Below are 24,769 nucleotides of genomic sequence, written 5' to 3' on the forward strand. Positions count from 1 at the left end.
GGCTGGGGATTTAGCTCAGCGGCAAAAGCGCCTGCCTGGCGAGTGCAAGGTCGTGAGTTCGGTTCCTGGTACCGGAGAAAAACCGAAAAACCAAAAACCAAAAACCAAAAACCAAAAAACAAAACAAAACAAAAAAATTATATATATGTTGGTAAAAAATCAGAACCAGCTTAAGTGGATTTAGAAAGGCAGTTTCTCCTCGTCACTTCCAGTTCTGTTGTACAGAGACAACCGTTTTTTTCACTGACAACCTTTTACTCTGAGAAATTTCATAGCTTCTGTAAAAGTTATACAGTTAATACTACACACTTTTGACATAGATTTCCCAGTTTACTTCGTTATATTTGATTTTTTGTATTTCTCTCTCACTCTTTCACAGATTTTTTTTTTTTCCCTAAAGTACAGTACTTGAGTTAGCTGCATACATCATGGTACTTTGCCCCTAAATACTTCAGCATTTAATTCTCAATAACAAAGACATTTTTCCTCCATAGCCACATGGTATAATCATGCAAGAAATTTAATATTGAATGTCTGTATTCAGTTTCACCAGTACCTTCAGTAATTAATTGGTGGTGTTCTTTCACCCTGTTTAATCAAGGATTACATGGTAAGTCCATTGTGTTTAGTTTCCTCTAATCTAGAGCAGTGCCTAGTTGTTATTTTTTGTTTGTTTTGTTTTTTTGAGACAGTCTTGCTCTGTAGTTCTGTAGTAGAACTCATTGTGTAGCAAGCACATGCAGGCCTTGAACTTGTAGCTGTCCTCCTGTCTCAGCCTCTCAGGAATACCTAGTTTTTTAATTTATTCTTTCAAGAGATGAATTAAAAAAATTCTTTATTATTTTCCCTGCAGTGCTGGAGATTGTTTTTTTTTTTTTTTTTCCTTCTTTTTTTGGTTTTTCTCCGGTACCGGGAACCGAACTCACGACCTTGCGCTTGCCAGGCAGGCGCTTTTGCCGCTGAGCTAAATCCCCAGCCCTGGAGATTGAATTTAGTGGCCATGCGCATGCTAGGCACTCTACCATTGAGTCATATCCTCAGCCCAACATTAATGTTTTTGAAAAGTCCAGTTTTGCAGAATTATTCTTGATTTGGATGTTTAGGCTTTCTTATTATGATAAGTTTTTTTTTTTTTTTCTTTCTTTTGAGGGAGGAATACTGTATAGGTCACTCTGAGGTATTACCTCTAATATGTCTAAATAGTGTCTTAGTGCCCCTCTATCATTGTGCTTTTATTTTACAATTTAATTGTGGTAAATTATACCTAACAACTTTGATCATTTTACTCATTTTAATCTAGTTTTATTTAAATATTTTACTAGTGCTAGGGATTGAACACAGGGCCTTGAACTTGCTGGGATGTACTATATTCCTGAACTGCACATCAGGCCCCCATTTAATTAATTTTAAAGTTGTATCAGTGGCGTTTATCATTATATTGTTGTACAAACATCACCATCCATCTCTAGAACTTCTTCCATATTGCAAAGTATTAAACAATAACTCTAATTTGCTGTATCCTAGCTGTGGCAACTAGCATTCTACTTTCTGTGAAAGTGGTTATTATGAGAACCAATATGAATGGAATCATACAGTATTTGTCCTTTTGTGACCAGCTTATTTTAGTCTTCATTAAGGTTCCTCTATGTTGTGGCAATTGTTAAAATTTCTTTATAAAAAAAATGTTTTTAAGGACAATAATACTGCATACATTTGTTGTGTTTTGCTTATCTGTTCATCAGTCAATGGATGCACCATTATTTCTTTTTTTATCAAGTTTAGACATTGTACTGACTTCCTGTAGCAGTGTATGAGTTTAAGATTTTTAAATAGTAAAACCAGACTGTGCATATTAGAGAAAATTTAGACATAAGAAAAGTTATGAAAAAAAACTCAATAGTTTAATTTATACTGTTACTGCCTAGAGAAAATCTTTCAGTTTTTTGTGTCATTTTTAAATTTTTACAGGGTTGAAATTACTGTATATTCTCTCATTTCATTGAGCCTTATATTTTGAATTAAAATATTTTCATATCTTAAGAAGTGAATATGTGATATAAAGAAGTTAACCTATTCCTTTTTTTTTTTCCCCTATTCCTTATTATTAGCAGCAATGTGAGACACCTCTTGGAGGTCTTTGCTGGTATTTATTATTAAGGGCAGTGTACAATCCCTAATCCCATGTTATTAGTCTTTTTTTTTTTGGTGAATTGTTGATTCGTATCTTTTGTTCAAGTATTTTCAGTGATTTTTGTCAAGTTATGTGACGTCTATGGAAGCATAAATAATATACATATTAAAATACTATGTTGTATCTGTTGCACTTTCTCACTTTCGGTAGGATGACTTACTAATACTTTATCTTTGTGTACAATTTTTGGATTGAACTAAGGCTTAAAATATTCCAGATAATTCCCACTAATATGAATGATTAAATATTTTCTTCATTGATTTTGGTGCTTCCATCTCTACAGATGATTCTTGAGCAAGAGTTTGTTTTGAGGCACATATGCAGAGTATCAAAAAAAGTATATAAACACATAAGGAAAAGAAAAATGTGTATAAATATTTTAATACTAAATTTATTGAGGTATCGTGAGGGTATATATCTTCTTGCTTCTCTCCCTGTTTCCTGACTGCCATGATGTGAGCTGCTCTTCCTCCACCATTCCCCTCTGCCATGCTGTTTCTTCCTTGGAACCCATGGACCATGACTAAAATGTGAGCGAAAATAAACCTGTCCTTTAAATCTGTAGTGTCAGTTATTATGTCCCAGTGATCTTGACTACTACACACACACATATACACACAGAGAGAAGACATCACACTTTGGCTTAAATAATTTTGGCTTTATTTCATCCTTAAAAATCTGATAAGCAGTTGTCCATCCTACTTCCTCATTTACATTTAAAAATTGTTTTTACCTTTTCATTGTCTGTTTCATAATTCACTTATTCATTTCGATATTTGCTGAATGTGTTCCCAAGCATGAAATAGTCATGGCTGTCAAAAGAGTTTATGTTCTGGTGGGAGAGCATAACAATTCAGCAAGCTAATATGGCTCAGAAGTACAGACTGTTAGAGGAACATATAACCTAATCTCGTTAGGAGACTTGGAGAGGGCTTTTAAACCTTAGAAGAAGAAGGAAAGATGTTTTTGTTAGAGGGAATTGTGTGTGTTTGGACCCTTCAAAATCAAGAAAGCACACCATGAGCAAGAACCTGAAAGGAGTTATCAGAGTTGGAGTTTATATTGGGCTGTGGGGAAAAGGAGTTCAGAAAGGTAAGGCACCTGAGTTGGATATCAGTTATCATTTTTCCTGAACATCAGGAGTCGGCAGAGTTGTTTTACACAAATGTGATGATGATGTGTAATGTGTCATTGAATATATGGGCCTAAAACTGTTGTGCAAAATAAACTCCTTCTGTGGGTGTGCGTGTGGCAGGGCCATGAAGGTGTAACACCTTCTAATGCTGTGGCTGGATGACAGATTTTAGTGTTATGCTCATCTACCTGGGGATCTTATCAAGATGAAAGGTTGACTTTTTTTTTTGTTTGTTTGTTTTTGTTTTTCTTCCGGTATCAGGAATCGAACTCAAAACCTTGTGCTTGCCAGGCAGGCGCTGTGCCAGTGATCTAAATCCCCAGCCCAGAAAGGTTGATATTAACATCTCTTTTAATTTGATGATTATGTTAATCTGTACTTTTGACTGGAAGAAGGGTTCAGTGGGTATGGTGTCAACAGTATAAAGTTGAGATAAAGCATGAGTTTTTCCTTTTACTCTTTCTCCACAACTCCCCACCTTTGTTAACATTCACTTACCTTCTTGTTTTTTTTACTTCTAAAAAAAGAGTAGGCCAGGCTAGTGATGGTGAACCTTTTACAGGCGAGTGCCGAAACTGCAGCCCAAAACTTACTTGTTTATTGCAAAGTGCCAACACTACACTTAAACTTGTATGTTGAGGTTTTAGTTCAGAAAAAACAACCCATACATTAGCATCTTTTGTTTTAAATAAATAACATGCATGCGTTAGGATCCCCACCACTGAGCTAGAATATTCAGTCTCAGCAGGTCTGCCTAAAATAGTGTATTTCTAAAAATCTAAATTTAGACTTAAAATTAAAATTTTATTTTGAAATCAGAAAAACTTTTGATTGCAGTGGTGAATGTGGCTTTGGTATATGTTATTTTATGTGAGTTTAAAAATACACTTTTAGAATCCTACGTTTTTAAGAACCTTAATTTCCCTCAGTGGAGTAACTTGGTGATATTTGATTTGTAATTTTTCTTTAACCTATTAATATTTGTATTCATCTTTGATTACTTGTCTCAAAGATAACTTTGTGTCTTGCTTTTTTTTTTTTTTTTTTTAATCTTTCCATCTTACTTTCAGCAGTAATTCCTCCTGCATAGCAGGATCTTCTTTCTTGTGAAGGTGTCTTACCAGTTCAGGTATTATTCATGACTTTGGGGATTTATGGTTCCACAATAGTTGGATTAGCAGTTTAATCAAATATGTAAGGAGGTGAGAGCCTAGAAGCATAAACTGTTTCTGATGGTTTGTTATAATTAATAATAGAATATTTAAAAGGCTTTAGAGACTATTTTACTTACTGGTTTTTTGGTTTTCTAAAGAGATTATTTTAATAATGGAGATTGAAAATAAGGAGTAGAAGGTAGTCTTGATACAGATTTCATATCTGTTGGTGTTTTGAAAGGTTATTGTTCTATAGTACTACTCTGGAAATGGAAAAATGATAGGTCTTAATCTTTGCCATTGGTTATTATGTGGAAAATGCAACTTGAATGCAGTTTGGTCTGTTCAAACTGTTTCTGGGATTGTCCCTGTGCTTGTGCCTGTTTGAAGGTACACTTAAAAATATTGAGAGCATTTTCATTTAAAAAGCAGTTCATATTTCGAGTATGGAGTTTGCTGCAACTATCTAAATGAGATTTGTGATTAACTCTAGCCAAATGGTTAGGGTACTTAAAAAAAGTATTACTGGGTGGTATAGTTTTTTGTTAATATGTAAAACCACTTAAATGATTTAAACCAGATAGAGGAAAGACGCTTAGACGTTACAGCCAGCCACATCTGCTTCTTTCTGCTGACCATCTTGTAGGACATGCTGAGCATTACCACTTAAAACTAACTTTTCTCTTTAAGGGTTCCTGAAATTGTGCCTGCTGACTCCAGGTCCAACCTGACCCCACAGCATAAAGCATGCTGTAATGTCACAGCTACCATAGAACTCCAGGGTAGTGTTGAGCTGGCCCATGTGGGCTCAGGTAAGTCCTGGCTTTTTTTTTTTAACCATTTGGCATTCTTTTCAAAGTTACCCTTACGATTTTATGTCATAAAGGAAAGTAAGGCCAAACTTTGAAAACTTTGCCATACATGGGGGAAAAAAATAAGTCTGTTTTCTAAACATTATAAGCCAGCTCCATATGCTAACCAACGGAGTTCCATAGTAGCTGTGAAGTCCCCAGTGACTTATTGGTCTGTGGCTTCAGAATATGTTAAGCTTTACTCCTGGCCCAGCTTATAGGACATGAATTATTGTTGCTGCTGCTGCCATCATCTTTTTAAAAATACTTAGTAGCTATTAATATATAATGCAGTATCTTTCAGTTTTTGTGTTTTTTAAAATACATCAACTCTTTCCTTTACCTGCAGTTACATATCACTATATATAAAAAATGATATTACAGGTTAGTTGTATACAAGTAATCTTATAGAGCCTTTGGTTGACTTGCCATCATAACATGGAGGAGGAAGGGACAGAAAGTATGTTTGTTCAATTAATAAAAAGTATAAAAAAATACGCTTCAGTTATTCTTGGAGGCACCATGAGTTGTCAGTAAGCTAGAAAACAGATACAGGTCATATTTCTTTTTCTTACACTGCATCCCACCTGCCCTTTTTTCTGTAAAGCGAGATTTTAGCACTTACATTTATTTACACTTTTCCTATCACTTCTATTATTTCTTCCTACTTTTATCCTTGATACTAAAAATTGTCAGCGTGCAATTTAAAGAACTCAGACATCTTGCTTTTTTTCCCATATACTGTGGTGATGCCCTCCCCTTGCCGCATATTTTTTTTCTTTGCCCTATATTTAGAAAAAATGGTGGCTAGAAGTTTAAATTACATCAATATACTATAAACTCTGTTCAAAGTGAAAATCTATGTAGAAGGGCCTAAGCTTCATCAGTATTTTTCTTGGAGGTATGTGTAATAAAGATACAATAAAAATTTGGAGAGCTTAATGTCATTCTCATGAAATTTGATTTCTAAGTTTACTAATCTTTGTAGGTAAAAATTCACTAGTTATTGAGGCTGAGCTTATTCTTGTTAAGACAATGTAATTATATATTCACAAGATACTAGACAGTAGGGTATTTCCTTTTAAATATTCTGTGCCTAAACTTAAATATGTGTTCATTGTCCTGGAAGTTTGGAGAATTTTGTGCTGTGAAAAACAGAGAAGAAACTTCATACTCTATCTGGGGGATAAGTAGAGCATTGTCTTTCTGCAATTCAGTCAGTGTAGCGTTAGGGGTGGGAGGAGTAATTCATTGTTTTTGATGTTTGGGATTAGGCTAAGCAAATCTTGGTTGTGTGTGTACGTGTGTGTCAGTGTTATTGAGATATATATTATGCAGTTTAGCATTTTGAAGTTATGTGTGTGTGTATGTATTTGTTTTGTCTTTTTGAGACAGAGTTTCGCTATGGAGTTTTGGCTGACCTTGAACTCACTTTGTAGCCCAGACTGGCCTTAAATACACGGCAGTCATCCAGCCTCAGCCTCCCGAGTGCTGGGATTACAGGCGTGCACAGCACACCTTGCCCTGTTTTTATTTTTTAACAGCATTTACTGTGAAGGCAGAATGGATAATATGAATTGTAGTTCTAAAGCACAGTGATTGTGTGCTGTTTGGTCTGTGATTTGCGTCTCCTTGATTGTGCTAATTAACTTCTAGTTTCAAAAATCGTGCAGAAACATTAGAGAGGGAATATATTCTTAAGAATTTTTAAGAAGCTGGGTGTAGTAGGTAGAACACATCTGTGATCTCAGGATTCTGGGAGGCTGAGGTAGGATAATAGAAAATTTGGGCCCAGCCTGGACAATTTAGTAACTTAGTGAGACCCTGTCACAAAGTAAAAGGTTTTTAAAACAAGGCTAGGGATATAGCTAGTGCCAGTGCTACACATACCCACACACCCTCTAGAAAGAAATTTTAAGATGGGATTCTTTTAGACCAGTAATGGCGAATCTTTTCGAGACCGAGTGCCCAAACTGCAACCCCAAACCCACTTACTGCAGTGCCAACACTGTAATTAAGCCTCTGAATACTGAGGTTTTAGTTTAGAAAAAATAACTTACATTTGTATTTTTTTGTGTTAAAATGAAAAATAACAGAACTTTCAGTGAAACAAAGAGCTGGTGCTGCTACTTCTTTCTGAGCATGCCCATGGCCTGTGTTATCCTGATGCTCAGGTGGTGGGGCAGTGCTGGGGTGATTTTACTTGCAAGCCGACAAAGAGGGCTCTGTCTGCCTGCTGTGGCACGTGTGCCATAGGTTCGCCACTGCTATTTTAAACTTAGGCTATATAGTGAGGTAAGTAGAAATAGTGAGGACAGTGAAGCCAAAAAAGGAAGTAATTTGATGTTTAGTTTTAGATTACATTGTATTTGTCACTTGAAAATAAAAAAATAAAGATATACAAACACATTTGTATATATTCATGTTCATACAGGTGTACTTGAATAGATGTTTCATTTCAGGTAAATCAAACTCTTGGGTTGCCTTTGGGAGAGCTTAGAACACTTCATATATTTTATGAGATTTTATAGACCAACTTTATAGACAGGCAAAAAATAACAAGATGCTGTGATGCTGCACACACCTTGAAATGTTACAGCTTTTTTGTTTGGTTAGTTAGTTGTCCTGGGAGTTGAACGATGCCCTTACACATGATAGGCAAGCAACCTACCACTAAGCTACATCTCCAGCCTGAGTTCTAGGTTTCATAGGACAGAAGGGAAAAATAATTGCCTTCATATAGAAATACTGTGGAAAAAAAGGAGAGGCTGTGCATACTCAGTTTTAAATAAAATAAACTGTGTTAAATTTTCAAAAAGTTGTGGGGTAGTTCTTAACTGTTACTTAAAAGTTTTCAGAGTTGTGTACTTCAGCATAGTTAGAAATAGAAAATGCTGTAACTGTACTTTATGCATGTGTTTGTGCATGTGTTTTTTGTGCAAGTTTGATCCTAGGTCTCATGTGTACTAGGCAAGTGTTCTGCATCTCTAGCTCCAGGATTGTCTTTAGGTCAAGTAGCACTTTCTGTGTCTTTTCTCTGGCTTTGTCCTTTGGGTTGGTTTATCACCCTTATCTCACGCCACTGAACTAAATTTTAGCCCTAATAACTTCTAGGTCACTGTTGCTTATAAGTATGTTTTGAAGCTTTTATAAAATGGGTTAGGGATGAGATTTAAAGGTGAATTTATGGGCATATATCAAGGACTACATTAGCAACATTGATGTGAAAATAAAATTTCCTACAAAAAGATATTATCAATACCATGAAGGATTTTCTTTCTTTTTTTTTGGTTTGGTTTTGTTGCTGCTAGGGCTTGAGCTTGGATCCAGGGCTTGGGTCCACATTGCTAGGCAAAACACTGTACCACTTAGCTACAGTCTTAGCTTCAATACTGTGTGTTTTAGGGGCTGGGGATTTAGCTCAGCGGCAAAGCGCCTGCCTGGCAAGTGCAAGGTCGTGAGTTCGGTTCCCGGTACCGGAGAAAAACAAAACAAAACAAAAAAAAAAATTCAATACTGTGTGTTTTGTTTTGTTTTGGAGGTGGAAGACACACTCTCTGTGTCTTCAGGTTATCCTTCCACCTTAGCATCTTGAGTGCTGGGACTTTAGGTGCATTCAACCATGTCTAGCTCTATGATGAGTTCTTAACCTGAAAAATGTATTGTGGAGGAAGAGGAGACATTCTTTGTGGGGAATGATCTGGACTTGCAGAATGAATCTATAACCATGATGTCTGAAGACTTTCAAAGATGGCCCATAGATATGATTATAAATGACTTTTTTGAATATAGGCGTCATATTGCTTTGTGTTTCTTGTATTGCCTATTAATGACCTCAGTATGCCATGAGTATTAAGTGAATGTGGGAATTGTCATTTTAAGCCTTTTTTTTACTTTTAGTATAGTGGAAGATTGTTATATTATACGAGTCTGTAAGATATATCTATCTTGATTCCTAATTCAAAATTGCTATTTAAACATGCTTTTTTAAAGCACACTAAGTATATTTTTACATAGTATTAGCATTCTGTTCGATAATTTTTTGAAAAACTTAAAATTACATGATCCTATAGTTTTTTTTAAAGCACTGTTTATATTAAATTGGAAGCTAATCTACACTTTCTTTTTCCCCCTAAGGCTGCTTATTCATACTGTACAGCTTAGTAAACACAATTACGGTTTTTAACAGTAATTTGTTAAGATTAATAAAATGATTCAGTGGGAATGGAAAGTTTTGGTTTTTTTTTAAATGAATTTGGAGAAAGTGATGTTTATTTTATCCTCTGCCCTAAACTGGTTTATAATGTTTTATTATCTGATTCAATTTTTATTTTGTTAGCAATTCTTGATAGGTATAAGGAAGTCTCATCTATGAGCGGATCTGAAAAAAAATATTACAAACTTTTCTTACAATGAAAGCTTGTGATGGAAGTTGTTCTAAAGCTTAACAGCGGTATGGAAAGCACAGTTTTTTTTTTTTTTTTTTTAATTTCACTTTTAAGAATGTAGTATAGGACAAAAAAGCAGCCCAACACCAACTGTAAGCGTAGTGTTGGTTTCTCCAGTTCTGCAGTCAAGATGAACTTAGGCCCAGTATGGGGGCTTCCTGTCTTCTCTGAAGTCTTGTTTCTTACACTAGATTACAGGCTTTCCATGCAGATACTGTATTCTAATAGTTCTTCTACAGCACTGATACAGGTAAGTGCCTACTAAGACAGTTCCAGATCTGCAAAGAAATTTTAAAAAGGGAAAAAAATACAATTTTCCTTGTATTCTTTGGGACATTTAAATGATATCTCAGGATCCAGGGAAGCACAGAGAAACACTTACATTTTGATATAAACGTTACAGGTTTGTACCTCTTATTAAGGAAGATAGAATTAAATGCTTTTTTATCTTGATGCTGTTTTAGGGGTAGTAGAAGGTGATTTAGCTGCCATAGAAGCATACAAATCATCAGGAGGAGATATTGCACGTCAGCTCACTGCTGATGAAGTACGTTTGCTGAACCGTCCTTCTGCCTTTGATGTTGGCTATACTCTGGTACACTTAGCTATACGTTTTCAAAGACAGGATATGCTAGCCATATTGCTTACAGAGGTAAGTGTGGCATTTTGGTTAAATATTTTATACTAAGGAGTATGTTCGTTAGCTTTCATTTTTGACATTATAATGTTTCTCTAAACAGTTCTTAAATATTTTATATATATTTTACCCACATTTAAGAAATCATACTAAACTCAAGCAATTTCAACATTATGTAATTTTTGTTTTTTGAGACAGGGTCTTGCTGTGTAGTTAGATGGCCTTGAACTCACAGTATAGCCCAGGGTGGCCTCAGAATTGTAGTGATCCTTGTGCCCCAGCCTCATTAGGGCTAGGATTGCAGATGTGCGCCGCTGTGTCTGACTAATAGTACAGAATTTTTAAGGGTGTGTGCTTTTTAATTTTTTCTTTTCAGATGAGGTGTAACTGTGTCCTGGGCTGGCCTCAAACTCCTGGGCTCCAGTGATCTTCCTGCCTCAGATTTCTGGGTAGCTAGGACTGCACATACACTCCCCACCCCCGCAGCATATGCTTTTAGGGTTTTGTTTCGTTTTGTTTTGCTTTTTTTTGTGGTACTGGGGATTGAATTTAGGGCCTGTGCATGCTAGGCAAGCACTCTACCACTGAGCTATGTCCCCAGCCCAGCATATGCCTATTTTTTTTTTTTTTTGGTGCTGGGACTTGAAATCAGGACCTTGTGTTTGCCAGGCGGGAGCTGTACCACTGAGCTATATCCCCCAGCCAGCATGTGCTTTTAAAGCAGGACATTTTGCCACAATATTTCAGTTAAACATTACTTGAATTATGTTTAAAAGGCACTGGGATGTACCTGTTACTCATTTAAAAAATATTTATTGACTATGCTGTATGCCAGGCACTATGCTGAGGATGGAATTGTGAAGACATTGGGTCTTCCTTTCAGTAAATTTCCACAAAAGTAGAAAAATGAATAGGTAATTCTACAGCTTTTGTAGTGATGAAGTGCCAAGTGCTGTGGACTTAGTGGGTGTTTGCAGGTGTCCTCCCTTTGTACTTAGACCAGGTAATAGTTTAGCTAAATCTGGAGAACTAGGAGTTAGCCATGTGAAGTGGAGCAAGGGAGAGGATTTGAGGAAACCATTTATGCAGTGGCCATAGGTCATGGTATGTGTTTGTGGTGAATTCACTTGTATATAATTCAGAATGATTGAGTAGTGATTGGGGACTGAGAGAAGGGAAATGTGAGAGAGGAACAGGGGCAGGATTATGAAGGATCTTCTATATCAAGGTAACTTAAAGATTATTTTAAGGGCAGTAAAAGGGGAAGATTATTCTGAGAGCCTGCCTTCCTTGTCAGAGAATTTTGAGATAATCTTGAGGGCACTGAAAGACGAGCAAGGACAAGAGCAAAGAACTGATAAGAACACATTGTGTTTTGGTTGCATTGGAGAGGGGCAAGCCTAGTTAGGAGCCTGTTGCAGTGAGACTGGCCAGAGCTCTGATAGTAGCATAGAGACTGTGGAAATGGAAAGAAACAGGCTGGTACAGAGATGTACTTAGTCTTAAGGAGCAGGTGCACTGGATGTGGGAGTAGTGGTAAGATAATGGACTGAACTGATTTTGAAGTTTTGGGCTTAGATAACTAAGTAGATGTTACAAATGATAAAGATTGCAATATCCAAGGTATGTTTTTTATCATCTGGACATTTTTTTTTTAATAAGGGAAATACAGTAAAAGTACATAGTTAAACTCAAGAGTTTGTCATTATACAGCTTGTGTACTTAGGCATGTTTATTCAAATTTGTCAGTATTTTGGAACCATTTTGTATAGGCCACTGTGTAAGGTGTTAAAAAACATGCAGGTTAGATGAAAATGTGATCGTGGTCTTCTGCCGTTATATTCAGTTTTTTCCATTGACACCAGGGGGAAGGAGGGTGGGCTCAGGAAGGTGAGGTTTAGAGATACCAAAGTCTGGGATGAAAATATTGGGCAGGTTTACTGAGTATAAAGGAGAAGAGCACTATTGAAAAGGAACCGTGTAATTAGAGAGCAGGAAGAACATTGGCTAGAACAGTTAGATGTGGTCTGTGTGGTCTCTAAGGCCTGGGTGCGTTTGTGTTGTGATGCCAGTTGTGTTGTGAATTGGAAGGAATGTTCCTGTGGTGTAGTTGCTGGTGGTAGCAGGAGACAGATAAAAAAACAGCTGTGAGCCCTGGTTAAAGTTTTTAGGGTATTCATAGGTTTCCCTCAAGCTGGTAGAAAACAGTTTAGAATGGGCTGTCATAAGTCACTGGACTCCTAAGAAACTGAGAACTGGCAGTGGTATGATATTAGAATACTAGTGTATTTATTACTTACTGCCATGTCACAAATTACTTGAAAAGGTAGTAGTTTAAGATAAATATTTGTTACTTCAATTTGCAAGAGTCAGGAATCCAGTAGAGGCTTAGCGGGATAGTTTTGGCTGCGTTTATAACAAAGTTGCTGTTAAGTTGTTGGTGAGTGGTCTAGTCAAGAAGCTCACCTGGGTTAAAAGATCTGTTCCCAAGATCCAGTCACATGGTTCTTGGCAGGAGGCTTCAGTTCCTTGCCATGTGCGCTCTTGTATAATATTGACTCATGTGGCAGCTGGTTTTATCCAGACCAAATGATTCAAAAGAGGGATATAGTGTGAGTGAGTAATCCAGATGGAACCTGCAGTGTCTTTTATGAATCAGTTTAGGAACCAGCAAACTCTTAACATTACCAAATTCTATGAGACATGTAGACTAATCCTGGTACAGCATGGGAGAGGTGGAAGAGGTTTGTTCCAGATCAGAAATAAAATTGGTAATAGACTGTAGTCTCAGTGGAGTAGTTACATCAGAGGGTAGTATTAAGGGGGTTAAGTAGGGAGACTTGAGAGAGTACGTGAGTAAGGGTTTGGGATATGTCTGCAGAGAAAGCACAAAGCCAGGTTCTTTTGGAATGAGAACAGGAGAAGGTTGACTTTGGGATATGTATCTAGACTTTTCATTGTGTTTTATGTCAAGGACTTTTTTTTTTTTGGTACTGGGAATTGAAATCACAACCTTGCGCTTGCCAGGCAGGTGCTTGGGCCACTGAGCTATATCCCCGGTCCTATGTCAAGGACTTGTTGGTAGTATAGTGGGACCTGGGGATCAAAAAGCTTTTTAAATAAAATTAAGTATGATTATAAATGAAATCAGTTAAATTGAAATATAATTATCAAGATACTAAGCCAGATTTGTAATTTATAAGAAAATACATTTTATTATGGGCAAGAAGTTACTGAAATTGAAGAATTTAAATTTAATTAAAATAAAATTCCCATTTAAATTCATGGACCTTTCCCATGTTCATGGACCCTACATTGAAAACTACTAGCATTAAGATGTTGGAAATCATAATATTGAAGAGGCAAGAAGATGACAAGCAGGCTTTAGGGACCTGTCCTGCTTAAAGTGGTGATAAAAGAGTAACACTTGGTGGTCATGTTTTTTCTTGGAATTTTTGCAGTATTCAGGGTCCAGTCAACTTTTTTTTTTTGGCGGGGGGTGTGGAGGCAGGGTCTCACTATGTAATGCAGGCTGGCCTTGAACTCCCTTATAGGTTGTTTTTGTAAGTTCTATAGTTTTTAGAAAGGGTCTGAGGGCTAGCAGATTGGAAAAGGCTATTTTTATTTTTACTTTATTTATTTATTTATGTCTTTTTGTGAGACAGTTCAGGCTGGCCTTGAGCTCACTTTGTAGCCCAGGCTGGTCTCGAGCTCACAGTGATCCTCTCTTGCCTCAGTCTCTGAGATCACAGGTATGTGCCACCATGCCTGGTGAAAAGGCTATTTTTTTAAAATTTCACTTTTAGTATCTATTTTAGCAATGTTAGCCAGTAAAGTCTTAGTAAAACTAAATTTTTATATAGGAGCTTTCTCTGTTATGCAGGGATTTTGAAACCCTCTTTACTGGTTATTGTAGTTAGTTGTCCACAAGTACTACATAGTTGAATTATCTGTAAAACTCACTCTTTAACAATTTGTTTAAATTTGATTTCTTTATTTCAAGTCAGGGTGCTTGAAACATGTAGATGAAGAGTGTTTAACTTTCTTCTTTTTATTTTCAAAGAATATTTTTTTTGGGTACACCATGGTTAGTCCATCTAGGTTTTCTGTCTTCCTTCTTGCTCCTGTGATATACCTTTATGAACAGCAGACTTTTACATAAAATACTACACATACATATTTTATAGGTCTTTGTGTTTTTTTTTTTTTTTTTGAGACAGGGTCTTGTTCTGTAGTTGAGGCTGGGCTTGAACTCATTATGTAGTCCAGCCTGACTTTATGTTCATGATCTTCTTGCCTCAGCCTTCCCAGTGCTAGATTACAGGTGTGGGTCACCTGCTTGGCCCTTTTACTGAATCTGGATAAAACATTTTTATGGCTGTATCCCTGAAAAGTTGTACTAATACATACTTCTGCTGGTGAGGAAATAATACCCTGTACATTTTAATATTAGAAAGAACAACTGAATTATTGGGAAATTTCTTTTAAATGCTGTTGTATTCTTCTATTTATGATAAATGAGGTACAGAGCAAAGCTTCTTTTGTATTTAAGGTGTCTCAACAAGCAGCAAAATGTATTCCAGCAATGGTGTGTCCCGAACTGACAGAACAAATCCGGAGAGAAATAGCTGCCTCTCTTCATCAGAGAAAAGGGGATTTTGCTTGCTATTTTCTAACTGACCTTGTAACATTTACTTTGCCAGCAGGTAACTCCAAAATTTAATGTGAAATGAAATTTTTATTTCTATTTTAGGCCGGGCGTGGTGGCGCACGCCTGTAATCCCAGCAGTCGGGGAGGCTGAGGCAGGAGGATTGCTGCGAGTTTGAGGCCAGCCTGGGCTACAGAGTGAACTCAAGGCTAGCCTGAACTGCATAGCAAGACCCTGTGTCAATAAAGACCAAAAAGAAAAAGAAAAAGAAATTTCTGTTTTATTATAGTGTCTTTTTGTTTATAGATGAAACTTGTGGTCTTGTAAGAAAATAATTTATTTACTATATGGGCATCTTAAATGTCTTGATTGTCCTGTTTATGCTGGAAGTGATCACTTCAAGGGCTACTTGTAAATAATGCTTTAGTTATCAGTAACTGATTTCTTTGTGGGTCTCAGATCTTTTAAAGAAGTGTTTTATCCATTCATTTTCTTTTTTGGTGTTATTTAGAATAGCCTTTTTAGTCTGCTTTTAATTTTCCCGTTTCAAGTCTGTATTTTAAAATTGGTTAACTGGTATTTAAAAGACAGAATTAAGAGCATGGGCTTTTGGGCCAGGGATATATCTCAAGGGCACAGCGCCTGCCTGGCAAGCGCAAGGTCCTGAGTTCAATTCCCCATACCCCCCAAAAAAGAACATGGGCTTTTGATATATAGAGTTAGGTTATTTGATTTAAAGATACGGTTACTTTTGAACATACTATTTCTTTTCACTTATTATGTTCATTTCTACTATATTTGTGAACCCTGTTTTTTTTTTTTTCCTAATTTGTTAGCAGTTGAAAGTGTCTTCCAGGATGGGATACCTTTTGTCACTTGGCATTGAGTAAATATACCAAACATCAAAAGTTTCTAAAATCAAACTTCCTTCTGGAATCTGAATGTTTTGATTTTATTCAGATATAATCAGAGAAAGTTACAAATGTTAGATAACAATAACTAAGCCTGCTAAAATGAGAGCAAATGTAAATTGAAATGTATTCTTTATATTTAAGCTAACCCCAAGTCATGATTAGATTTTTATTTTGAATTGAAATTTTTTTTGTTTTGAGGCAGGGTCTTACCATGTAGTTCAGATTGGCCTTGAACTCACCTATGTAGGCTAGCCTGGCCCTGAACTCACAGTGATCCTCATGCCTCAGCCTCCAAGTGCTGGGATTTCAAGCGTGTGTGCCACCATGTCCGGCTAAAAATACTTCTTTAAAAAAAGGTATTTTTAAGGGTAATGCTTCTTACTCCAGGTTACTTTCACAAAGGAGGATTTCAAAAGACTGAGTGACAAAATACATAGTTCATTAATTTTTATAAGAAAATTCTAAAGTTTGAAAGTAACAGGTCTATATACTTACAAAGAGAAGAGAAAAGATAAAAATTTATATTTAATTATTGGTCCAAACGTTGCTCTTTATATTTTAAATCAGGGCTTGGCAATGAAATACAGGAAAGAAATAGTTTATATCCCAGACACATAAATGTACACATTAAAAAAAAACTCCACAGTCTTCAGTGGAAAGGGAGTTGTTACAGTATTATAGAGGACGTTACTGTTAGAGGCTCATGTTAAGTTTATTAAATTATGAAATAAAAGAAACATCTTTTAAGTCTTTTTTTTATAGACATTGAAGACTTGCCCCCAACAGTCCAAGAAAAATTATTTGATGAGGTGCTTGATAGAGATGTTCAGAAAGGTAAGGATGTAATTAATGACTGTGATTTGCCTTTATCTGGTAGTTAATATTTGCTTTGTTTTATAAGGTATGGAGTAGTTCAGTGTAGAGTCAGCTTGCTTATTTTTATTTTAAAGATGTAAAGTCCTGAAGAGCAGTGTCATATTCTGCTGTCTTGAAGTCATTAGGACTGGGGATATATATAACTCAGTGGTAGAGCACTTTCATAGCAGGCACAAGACCCTGTGTTTGATCCCAAGCATCAAAAGAAAAAGGGGAAGATAAAAGCTTATTTATGACTCCTAATTGTGATGGGATAAACAAAGATACAAAATTTTTAAAAATTTGTTTTCCTACTCCTTATTCAAGAGCGATTACATTTTTATATTAAACATTTTTAAGAAAATAAAATTATGAATAATTTAAACATTGAATAAACAATTCCAAGGCCTCAAGATGTTTGATTTACTCAAAAAGTTTATATTTCAGTAGATCAAATTTATTTAGGTACTTAGTAGTAAGTTACATATCAGCCCTTTTTTTTCTATGTAAAAAAGAGATTTTCCACTATACTGAATAGTGTGTAATTACATAGGCATGAAAATGAACATGTTATTTAGATTCTGTTGAACATGTTATTTAAATTCTCCATAGAGTTAGAAGAAGAATCGCCAATTATCAACTGGTCCTTAGAGTTGGCCACACGTTTGGACAGTCGCCTCTATGCTCTTTGGAACCGGACTGCAGGAGACTGCTTACTTGACTCAGTACTACAAGCTACCTGGGGCATTTATGACAAGGACTCGGTGCTTCGGAAAGCTCTGCATGACAGCCTGCATGACTGTTCACATTGGTAAGCTGGTATCCTTCACTGTTTCTACCTGGATTGCACTTGCTTGATCATTACCTTATAGGAGTGGGATACTTTTCAGTTGGATTTTCTGTGTAAGCTAGAAAAAAATTCATTTTGGTTTTGGACCTTAAAACACTTAGAGTATCTCAGGGGCTTTTATACCTTTTAGCTGAGCTGTAAAATGAAAACATTTGAACCTTTAAAATGGAAACTTTTTATTTTTATGTAATAAAACAACATAAGCTTTAACAGCTTTAACTATTTATTGGTAAAGTGTTTGCTCAGAATTGTGAAGTACTTAGTGATTTCCTATTTTCAACTTTAATTTCTTAAATGCCAACATAATCTTATTGACATTATTTTCTAAGCTATTTTTCTCTAGGGGAGGGACTCAAGATTACTTTTTGCAAATTTCAGACCTTCACAAACATTAAAAAAAGAACTACACAAAATCCCAGTATCTCTTTCATTTGATTAACTAGTTAATATTTTGGCTTACCTGGTTCCTGTCTACATGCTTAAATACTCTGCTGTCCCAATAGTTTTAGACCTCATAAAGTTTTACTCTTCATTTCAATATTAATCTTTCTAGAACAGGAATATTCTCTTACTCAGTGACACCATTATTATACCTAAAATTTAGTTACCTGACATACAGTCAATAGTTGTGTTTCTCCAATTGTCTCAAAATAGCCTCGTGTCTTTTTAGCGTTTTTGAGCATTTTCTGGTTGTAAATTTTGACATCATGCTTAGGGATTACATGAAGTAAATCAGAATATAAAGAGAACAGACATTTTGATTTGTTTCATTATAGAAGATATAGTACAATACCTAGAATAGCTTGGTACATAGTGAATGCTTGTTAAACACGAAAATGCTCTAGAATTTGGAAGTGAGATCAATGTAATTAACTTTCTTGAGCTAAATTGTAGATTAGAACATAATACAATAGAGCAAAAAATTTTTTGATTCCCTGAACAAAACAGCTCTCTGGCTGGCAAACCTACATGTAACTCTGACCGGATGTGTAATATAGAGAAAAAAAGTTCCATTCAGGTAGATGGCTTAGTCATTTAGTCTTTGTCCAGGAAAAGGGCTTCATTGCCTTTTAGTGGAGAGGAGGTGGATGCCATGGGTTGACCCAGTAGTATGAAGAACTATTGAGGGCGTTTTGTCTGGCTAGGTAAATTTGATGTTACTCTTTAGCCTGTCTTCGCCCTCTCATCTAGTTGCATGCTTATCAAGCAGTAATCTGATGACAATTTGATGTGCCTACACTGAGATGGTGAGACTGGTTTGGTTCCTGTGGTAGCAGTCTTTTGGCATTGTGGTTTTGCAGATATGCCCTGTAAGTTTGGTTGATGTTATGTGACTGCTCAGTGAGATGGATCTAGTCCCTTCTGTTAATGAAGTTTAACTGTGGTGAATGTACCACTTTGCAAATTTCCCTTTTAAAAGGCAGCCTGGTAGTCATTCCTGTGGTTGTAATATTGTAAGGCTTAAGTACATTGTGAATTTCAGCAGGTGATGTCTTTTTTCCTAATTGTGATTTTTTTTCCCAAAGACTTTTGTGGTTAGTAGTTTAGGGCTTATCTTACTGGCAGTAGGTGACCTTCTGTATTAGAGTTACCACTGATACTTGGATTGGACTAGAATTCTGAGGTGCTTGTGAGTTACTCATCTAGCACAGAAATAGGAAGAGGGAACTGGTATCTGAAGTAGCAAGTCAATGGTCTAAATAGGAAAAATGAGAAAGAAGGATGTTAGTTTCCAGCTGCTAAGTATTGCAGCAGAACTTTGAGCAAGTGGTCCTCATTCTAAAGGATGCTTCAGGAGTGGGGCCCGGAGCTGGCAAATAAACAGGATTCCTCAAAGTGTGCTTGACACCACTTCTTCCGATCCCTGTGGAGACACCTTTACCTGATGGTTTGGGCCACATTGAGTATAGTGATCACAGGGACATCCTTATACAGTGGTACTTCCTTTTACGAACTTGTTTTATGACTTTGGGGAAGATGGCTGTGGTCATGTTTGTCACCTGATGTGGCATAAGCAAAGTTTTGCCGAACCTTTTTGTCAACTGAGTTGCTTGCAAACAGAAGCATTAGTGAGCTCAGGTATTTATCGTGAGGATGGAGGCAGGACAGAGATTAGCTAATGGGAAGGAGAGAAATTGTGATGGCCATCAATTCAGGGGTTCTGAGAGCTCAATGTGTGACTATTACAAGGCAGAATGAGAAGGGGTGGAAAGTTGGCTATTAGCTTAGGTCAGGAAAGGTGGAGCCGGCATAGCACTTGTGTGTTTGTTTTTTCTTTTTTTCTTTTTTTACGCAGCTCTTTGCTGAGGTAGGTACCCTTATGCCCATAATCTGTATCAACTAGGAGATATATTTTAAGTCCTGTAACATTTCTAGAAAGCACTGAGAAAGCAAACTCATCCCCGATTACTTCAAGGTAGGCTATTTTTATGTCCGTGTTGCTGTGCAGTTCTGTTGGATACCTATGATTTGAGTTGACTCAGGCTCTCAAGACTGGATATATAGTATTGTTCTTGCCTTTCATTGATGTTAGTTGATTTCTCTGTATAAATGAGTAAAAAATTACAGTTCATACAGAACTGTTGCTGCTTTTCTTACTTGTTAGTGTTACCTGTAGCTTTGGGTTGTCGTTCTCTTTCAGTATAAACTGCCACAAATGCTGTTTCTGTAGACAAATAATAAATATATAACTATACCTGTCCAAATACATAAAATGTAAGACTGAAATGTCTTTCAAACATTTTAGAGAGCTAGAGATGTGTGTCAGTGGGAGAGTGCTTGCCTAGCATTGTGTGAGGCAGTGGGTTTGATCCCCAGTACCTGAGGGTTTGTCATTTTGATTTGCATATGCTTAATAACTGATGACACTGAACATCTTGTTATGTGTTAATGATGTCTTACTATTTACATATTATCATTGGTGAAAAAGCATTCCACATTATCTGTCTCCCCCCTCACCACACTTTGGGCCTTCAGCGGATTAAACCGTGTTCCCAGCTCTCTTGTGCTCATTTTTAAAAGGGTTGTCTCATTGTTCAGTTGTAGATATTGAAAAAACTGTTTTTCCCCATCTTGTTGCTTTAGCACTTTATATCAAAATTTTTGACTATGAAAGTAAACTTCTTTTGATTTATGTCTACTATTATATCATTATGAGATTATTTTTATTTATAGTTTTTAAATGAGATCTGAAATCAGAAGTCTTCTGACTTTAGTGTTTCTTTTTCAGGATTGCTGGCTATTCTGAGGCCTTTGGATTTCAGTAAAAATTTTAAGATCTGGCTTATCAACTTTTACAAAAATCCTCCTGGGATATTGATTGGAGTTGTGTAGAGTGTTGTAGATGGATTGAGGGACTATTTTAACTTGAGAGTATTGAGCTCTTCAATCTGAACATGGAATTGATTTTTGAATGTTACAGCAAAATTGCACCCCTGTGTTATGTGCTGATATGTTACTGAATTTAGAGTGCTTGCCTGTTCTGCATGAGCTAGCTTGCTTTTGAATTAAAGGCTTAGTGTGTGTGTGTGGGAAGTGATTATTTGAACAATTATTTCATTGGTACGAAAACATTCAAATATATTTCTTAGCTATTGTAAAAGAGAAACTCACATTTAAAAAATACTTTACATTGAGATTTAAAAGAAATGTATTAATATAAAAATTGAAAGAGAACAGTCAAAACCCCTTGGTTTCCCTGAATGAGATTGTTTGGGGGGTGCAGTACCGGGAATTTAACTCAGGGCCATACCACTGAGCTACATAAGCCTTCGTTAATCAGTGAATTAATTGAGATAGGGTCTTACTATGTCATTCAGTTTGGCCTTTAACTCATGGAGATCCTCCTGCCTCAGTCTTCTGAGTGCTGGGATTACAATTGTGTACCATGACACCTGCCCCCCCACCGTTTTTTTTGTTTTAAAAAAGGTTTTGGGACTGGATCTCACTAATTTGCTCAGACTGGACTTGAACTTGCCATCTCCTGGCCCCAGCTTCCCAGAATTGTGGAATTATAACCATGTGCCACTAGGACTAACTGAAAAATGTTTTTTAGCTGATGAAAAGTCCTTGTCTAACTCATTTTAGAAGCTCTAAAATATATTACTGTATTTTCCTGTTACTATTAAATTACCATAAAGATGCCTGTGATGTCATTTGATTTAACTTCACTGTTAGAACTTTCCACAACAAACAACAGATTGTTTTTATTTGGGGGGGGCATGCATTTGATACTGGGGATTTGAACCCAGGGCTTTATACATGTTAGGAATATACCCTGCCATATATCTAGCCCCAGATTGTTTTCTTGCTTTTTACCTAGAATTGAAGTACATAGAAGAAAATGTGATGTTTATATATTTACTTCAAGTCTGTACTTGGCTTGTATCTTAAGTTACTTTTCTTGTAAGCTAAGACAAAATACCTGACGCCCAAGGTTAAAGGAAGAAAAGTTTATTTAGCTCACAGTTTGATGAGGTTTCAGTGCATAGCTGGCTCCAAGGCAGAGGTGGTACATGGCAGAGGGACAACCATTCATGGCAGTGGAAGATAGCAAAAGCAACAAGAGAGAGCAGACAAGCCTGTTTCTGTCCCTTCTGTTGTATCCAGTCTACCAGGATTAGGGCAGTGCCAATCCAATCAGTGGAGTGATCCAACAACCACCCACCCTTAATCCCAGCATTGCAGTATGAATCAGCCCCACACACTAGATTCAGCCACCTCCAAAAAAACCCTATGACCACATGAGGCTTTGGGGGGACATTTAGACACAAACCATAACAGTTTGTTTTGTAAGACTATGAGCCACAATTTTGAGCATAATTACTTCTGGTTTTAGTTAATATTTTATGTGATGTAAGGAAAGAATAGATTTTACTTTATACGTGTAGTCTGTCAGTGATCCATTTTTAGATTTCCCTCATTTACTAGGATGAAGCATTTAGAAAGGTACTAAATAGGAAACAAGACTTGTTTTTGTAGTTGCACTAATTTGTTTTTAGATTATTGAGTGATCATCAGATGTAGGCAGAAATTTTAGGGCTGTGATCTTGCTGTTCTTATGAATACATGGGATATTTTCTGATTTTTATATAAGTAATGATACATTTATAAGATTTTTTTTGGTAAGCCAATAGCAGACAATTGAGAGTAACTGTTCTCATCACTAGTGTTTGATGTTTGATGAAAGTTTCTGGTGGATAGTAAATCGTATCCTGCCTTAAAATATGTTAAGATGTTTGCAAGGAGAATAGAGCATTTTTAATTTGAAAAATATATTGAAGTGAGGTAAAATTAATCTCTTGACATGAATTCCCTAAAGACCACACTGAATAAGTAATTGGAACATTGAAAGTAGTTTATACGTGGCTTGTTTTATTTTACCATCTTGGTTGTTTTTAGGTTTTACACACGCTGGAAAGATTGGGAATCTTGGTATTCTCAGAGCTTCGGTTTACATTTTTCCTTGAGAGAAGAACAGTGGCAAGAAGACTGGGCATTTATACTCTCTCTTGCTAGTCAGGTAAGGATGCTGCAGACCTAGTTGCTCCTCTGAGAAAGGTAAGCCACATGGCCTTAATTCCTCAGTTCACTTGAGCATCCATGTTGGAGGTATTGTGGTACAAGGCAAAAGTACTTGACTTGGCTGGCGTCAGTCGAATTGGGGTCTAGGCATCACTGCTGTTTGGCAAATATATTACCATAGTCAGTCCTCACTGTAGAACTTGTGTCTTTTACGTGGTAAGAACTATCAAAATGAAAGTTGTACTGTGATGATTCTAAGCATTATGTAGTCTTGAGATTGCGCTCCATTCCTCCCCACAGGAAGTTTTATTCCTCTTACAAACCTGCAGGTTTGCCTCTGTTCTGGACCTGAGGTGAGGATTTACCCAGGATCGTTGTACTCATAATATAGGCACTTTTAGGAGGAGCTGAGCTCTCAGGCTCTAGAGAAATCATTGTTCTTTAGAATGCTCCCCAGTGATGAGGCTGCATCCTTTCCCTGTTCAAAGGAAAAGGTGCAGTCTGCCTTCCTGTGAACTAATTGCGACAGACCAGGAATGACTTTTAATTGATGTGGGAATGAACTTTCTTAATATCTGCTACTATATTCTTTTGTAAATGAAGCCTGTAGAACACAAAACTGTGTGAGGTCATTCTTCTTATACCCTTGGTTTCATGCTAATTTCATTCAGTATAATGAATTGTAAATTTCAGATATGTACACAACATACTGACTTTTCTAGAAAGCACTATAGTTTATTTGAACCCTGAGTACCTTCCATTTGGGCCATTAGGGCAGGGTTCACTGCTAACCTAATCTGAGACGTGCACTTCATGGCTCTGTGTTAGTCACTAACTGGAAGATAGAGTATTACCATTTATGAGTTAGGTGATACAGCCATTTAACTTTGTGTAAAATAAAAGACTTTGTATGTAGATCTTTTCTAGTTAACTTAATTAGGATATGATTATACCAGTCATGCTTTGTTTGTATCTGAATCTCTGGTTCTTGCAATTGCAGAGTATTACGATTGGATAGAAAGGGTAACTCAGTATTTATCCACATCTACTGTATTCAGTTGGTGAATTTGGGTAGTGAATGATACTTGTGCATAGACACTGTAGATTTCTGTTACATTTTTAAAAGACTTTGTTATTGGGAGAGTCAAATGGTTTTAATTTTTTCTTTTTTTAAATGAATTGAGCTGGCCATGGTAGCATGCACCTGTGATTTCAGCATTCCGAATGGTGAGACAGATTGCTGTGAATTCAAGGCCAACCTCAGCAAGTTCCAGGCTAGTCTGAACTAGTGAGACCCTGACTCAGAAAAACAAAACAAAAAATTGAGAGTATACCTTTTTTTGGGAGACAGGGACTCGCTATGCAGTTCAGACTGGCCTGGAGCTCACTTTGTAGCCCAGGCTGGTCTTGAACAATGATCCTCCTGCCTCAGCCTCCTGAGTGCTGGGATTATAGGTGTGCGCCACCACTCCTGGCTGAGACAGTATACTGATGGTAGTATTAGTTTTTACACATCAGTTTTGGTAATAAATCTTAAGGATAAATTGCCTGTGTTTGTTTTG

The 24,769-nt window shown here is 36.6% G+C and overlaps 1 protein-coding gene across 3 annotated transcripts in view; it reads left to right on the forward strand.

Annotated features, from left to right (window-relative positions):
- The window catches only part of Zranb1 (zinc finger, RAN-binding domain containing 1), a 57,333-nt gene that overhangs the window by 27,671 nt on the left and 4,893 nt on the right, over window positions 1-24,769 (forward strand). For all 3 annotated transcript variants that reach the window (XM_005401989.2, XM_013503034.1, XM_005401990.2), the window contains exons 3-7: window positions 10,244-10,431; window positions 14,969-15,122; window positions 16,742-16,813; window positions 17,447-17,645; window positions 23,085-23,205. In XM_005401989.2, coding sequence (XP_005402046.1) covers window positions 10,244-10,431; window positions 14,969-15,122; window positions 16,742-16,813; window positions 17,447-17,645; window positions 23,085-23,205 — 734 coding nt within the window. The remainder of the gene's footprint in view (window positions 1-10,243; window positions 10,432-14,968; window positions 15,123-16,741; window positions 16,814-17,446; window positions 17,646-23,084; window positions 23,206-24,769) is intronic.

This window comes from Chinchilla lanigera, unplaced genomic scaffold (genome assembly GCF_000276665.1).
Source record: "Chinchilla lanigera isolate Chin_1 unplaced genomic scaffold, ChiLan1.0 scaffold00076, whole genome shotgun sequence".
Lineage (NCBI taxonomy): Eukaryota > Metazoa > Chordata > Mammalia > Rodentia > Chinchillidae > Chinchilla > Chinchilla lanigera.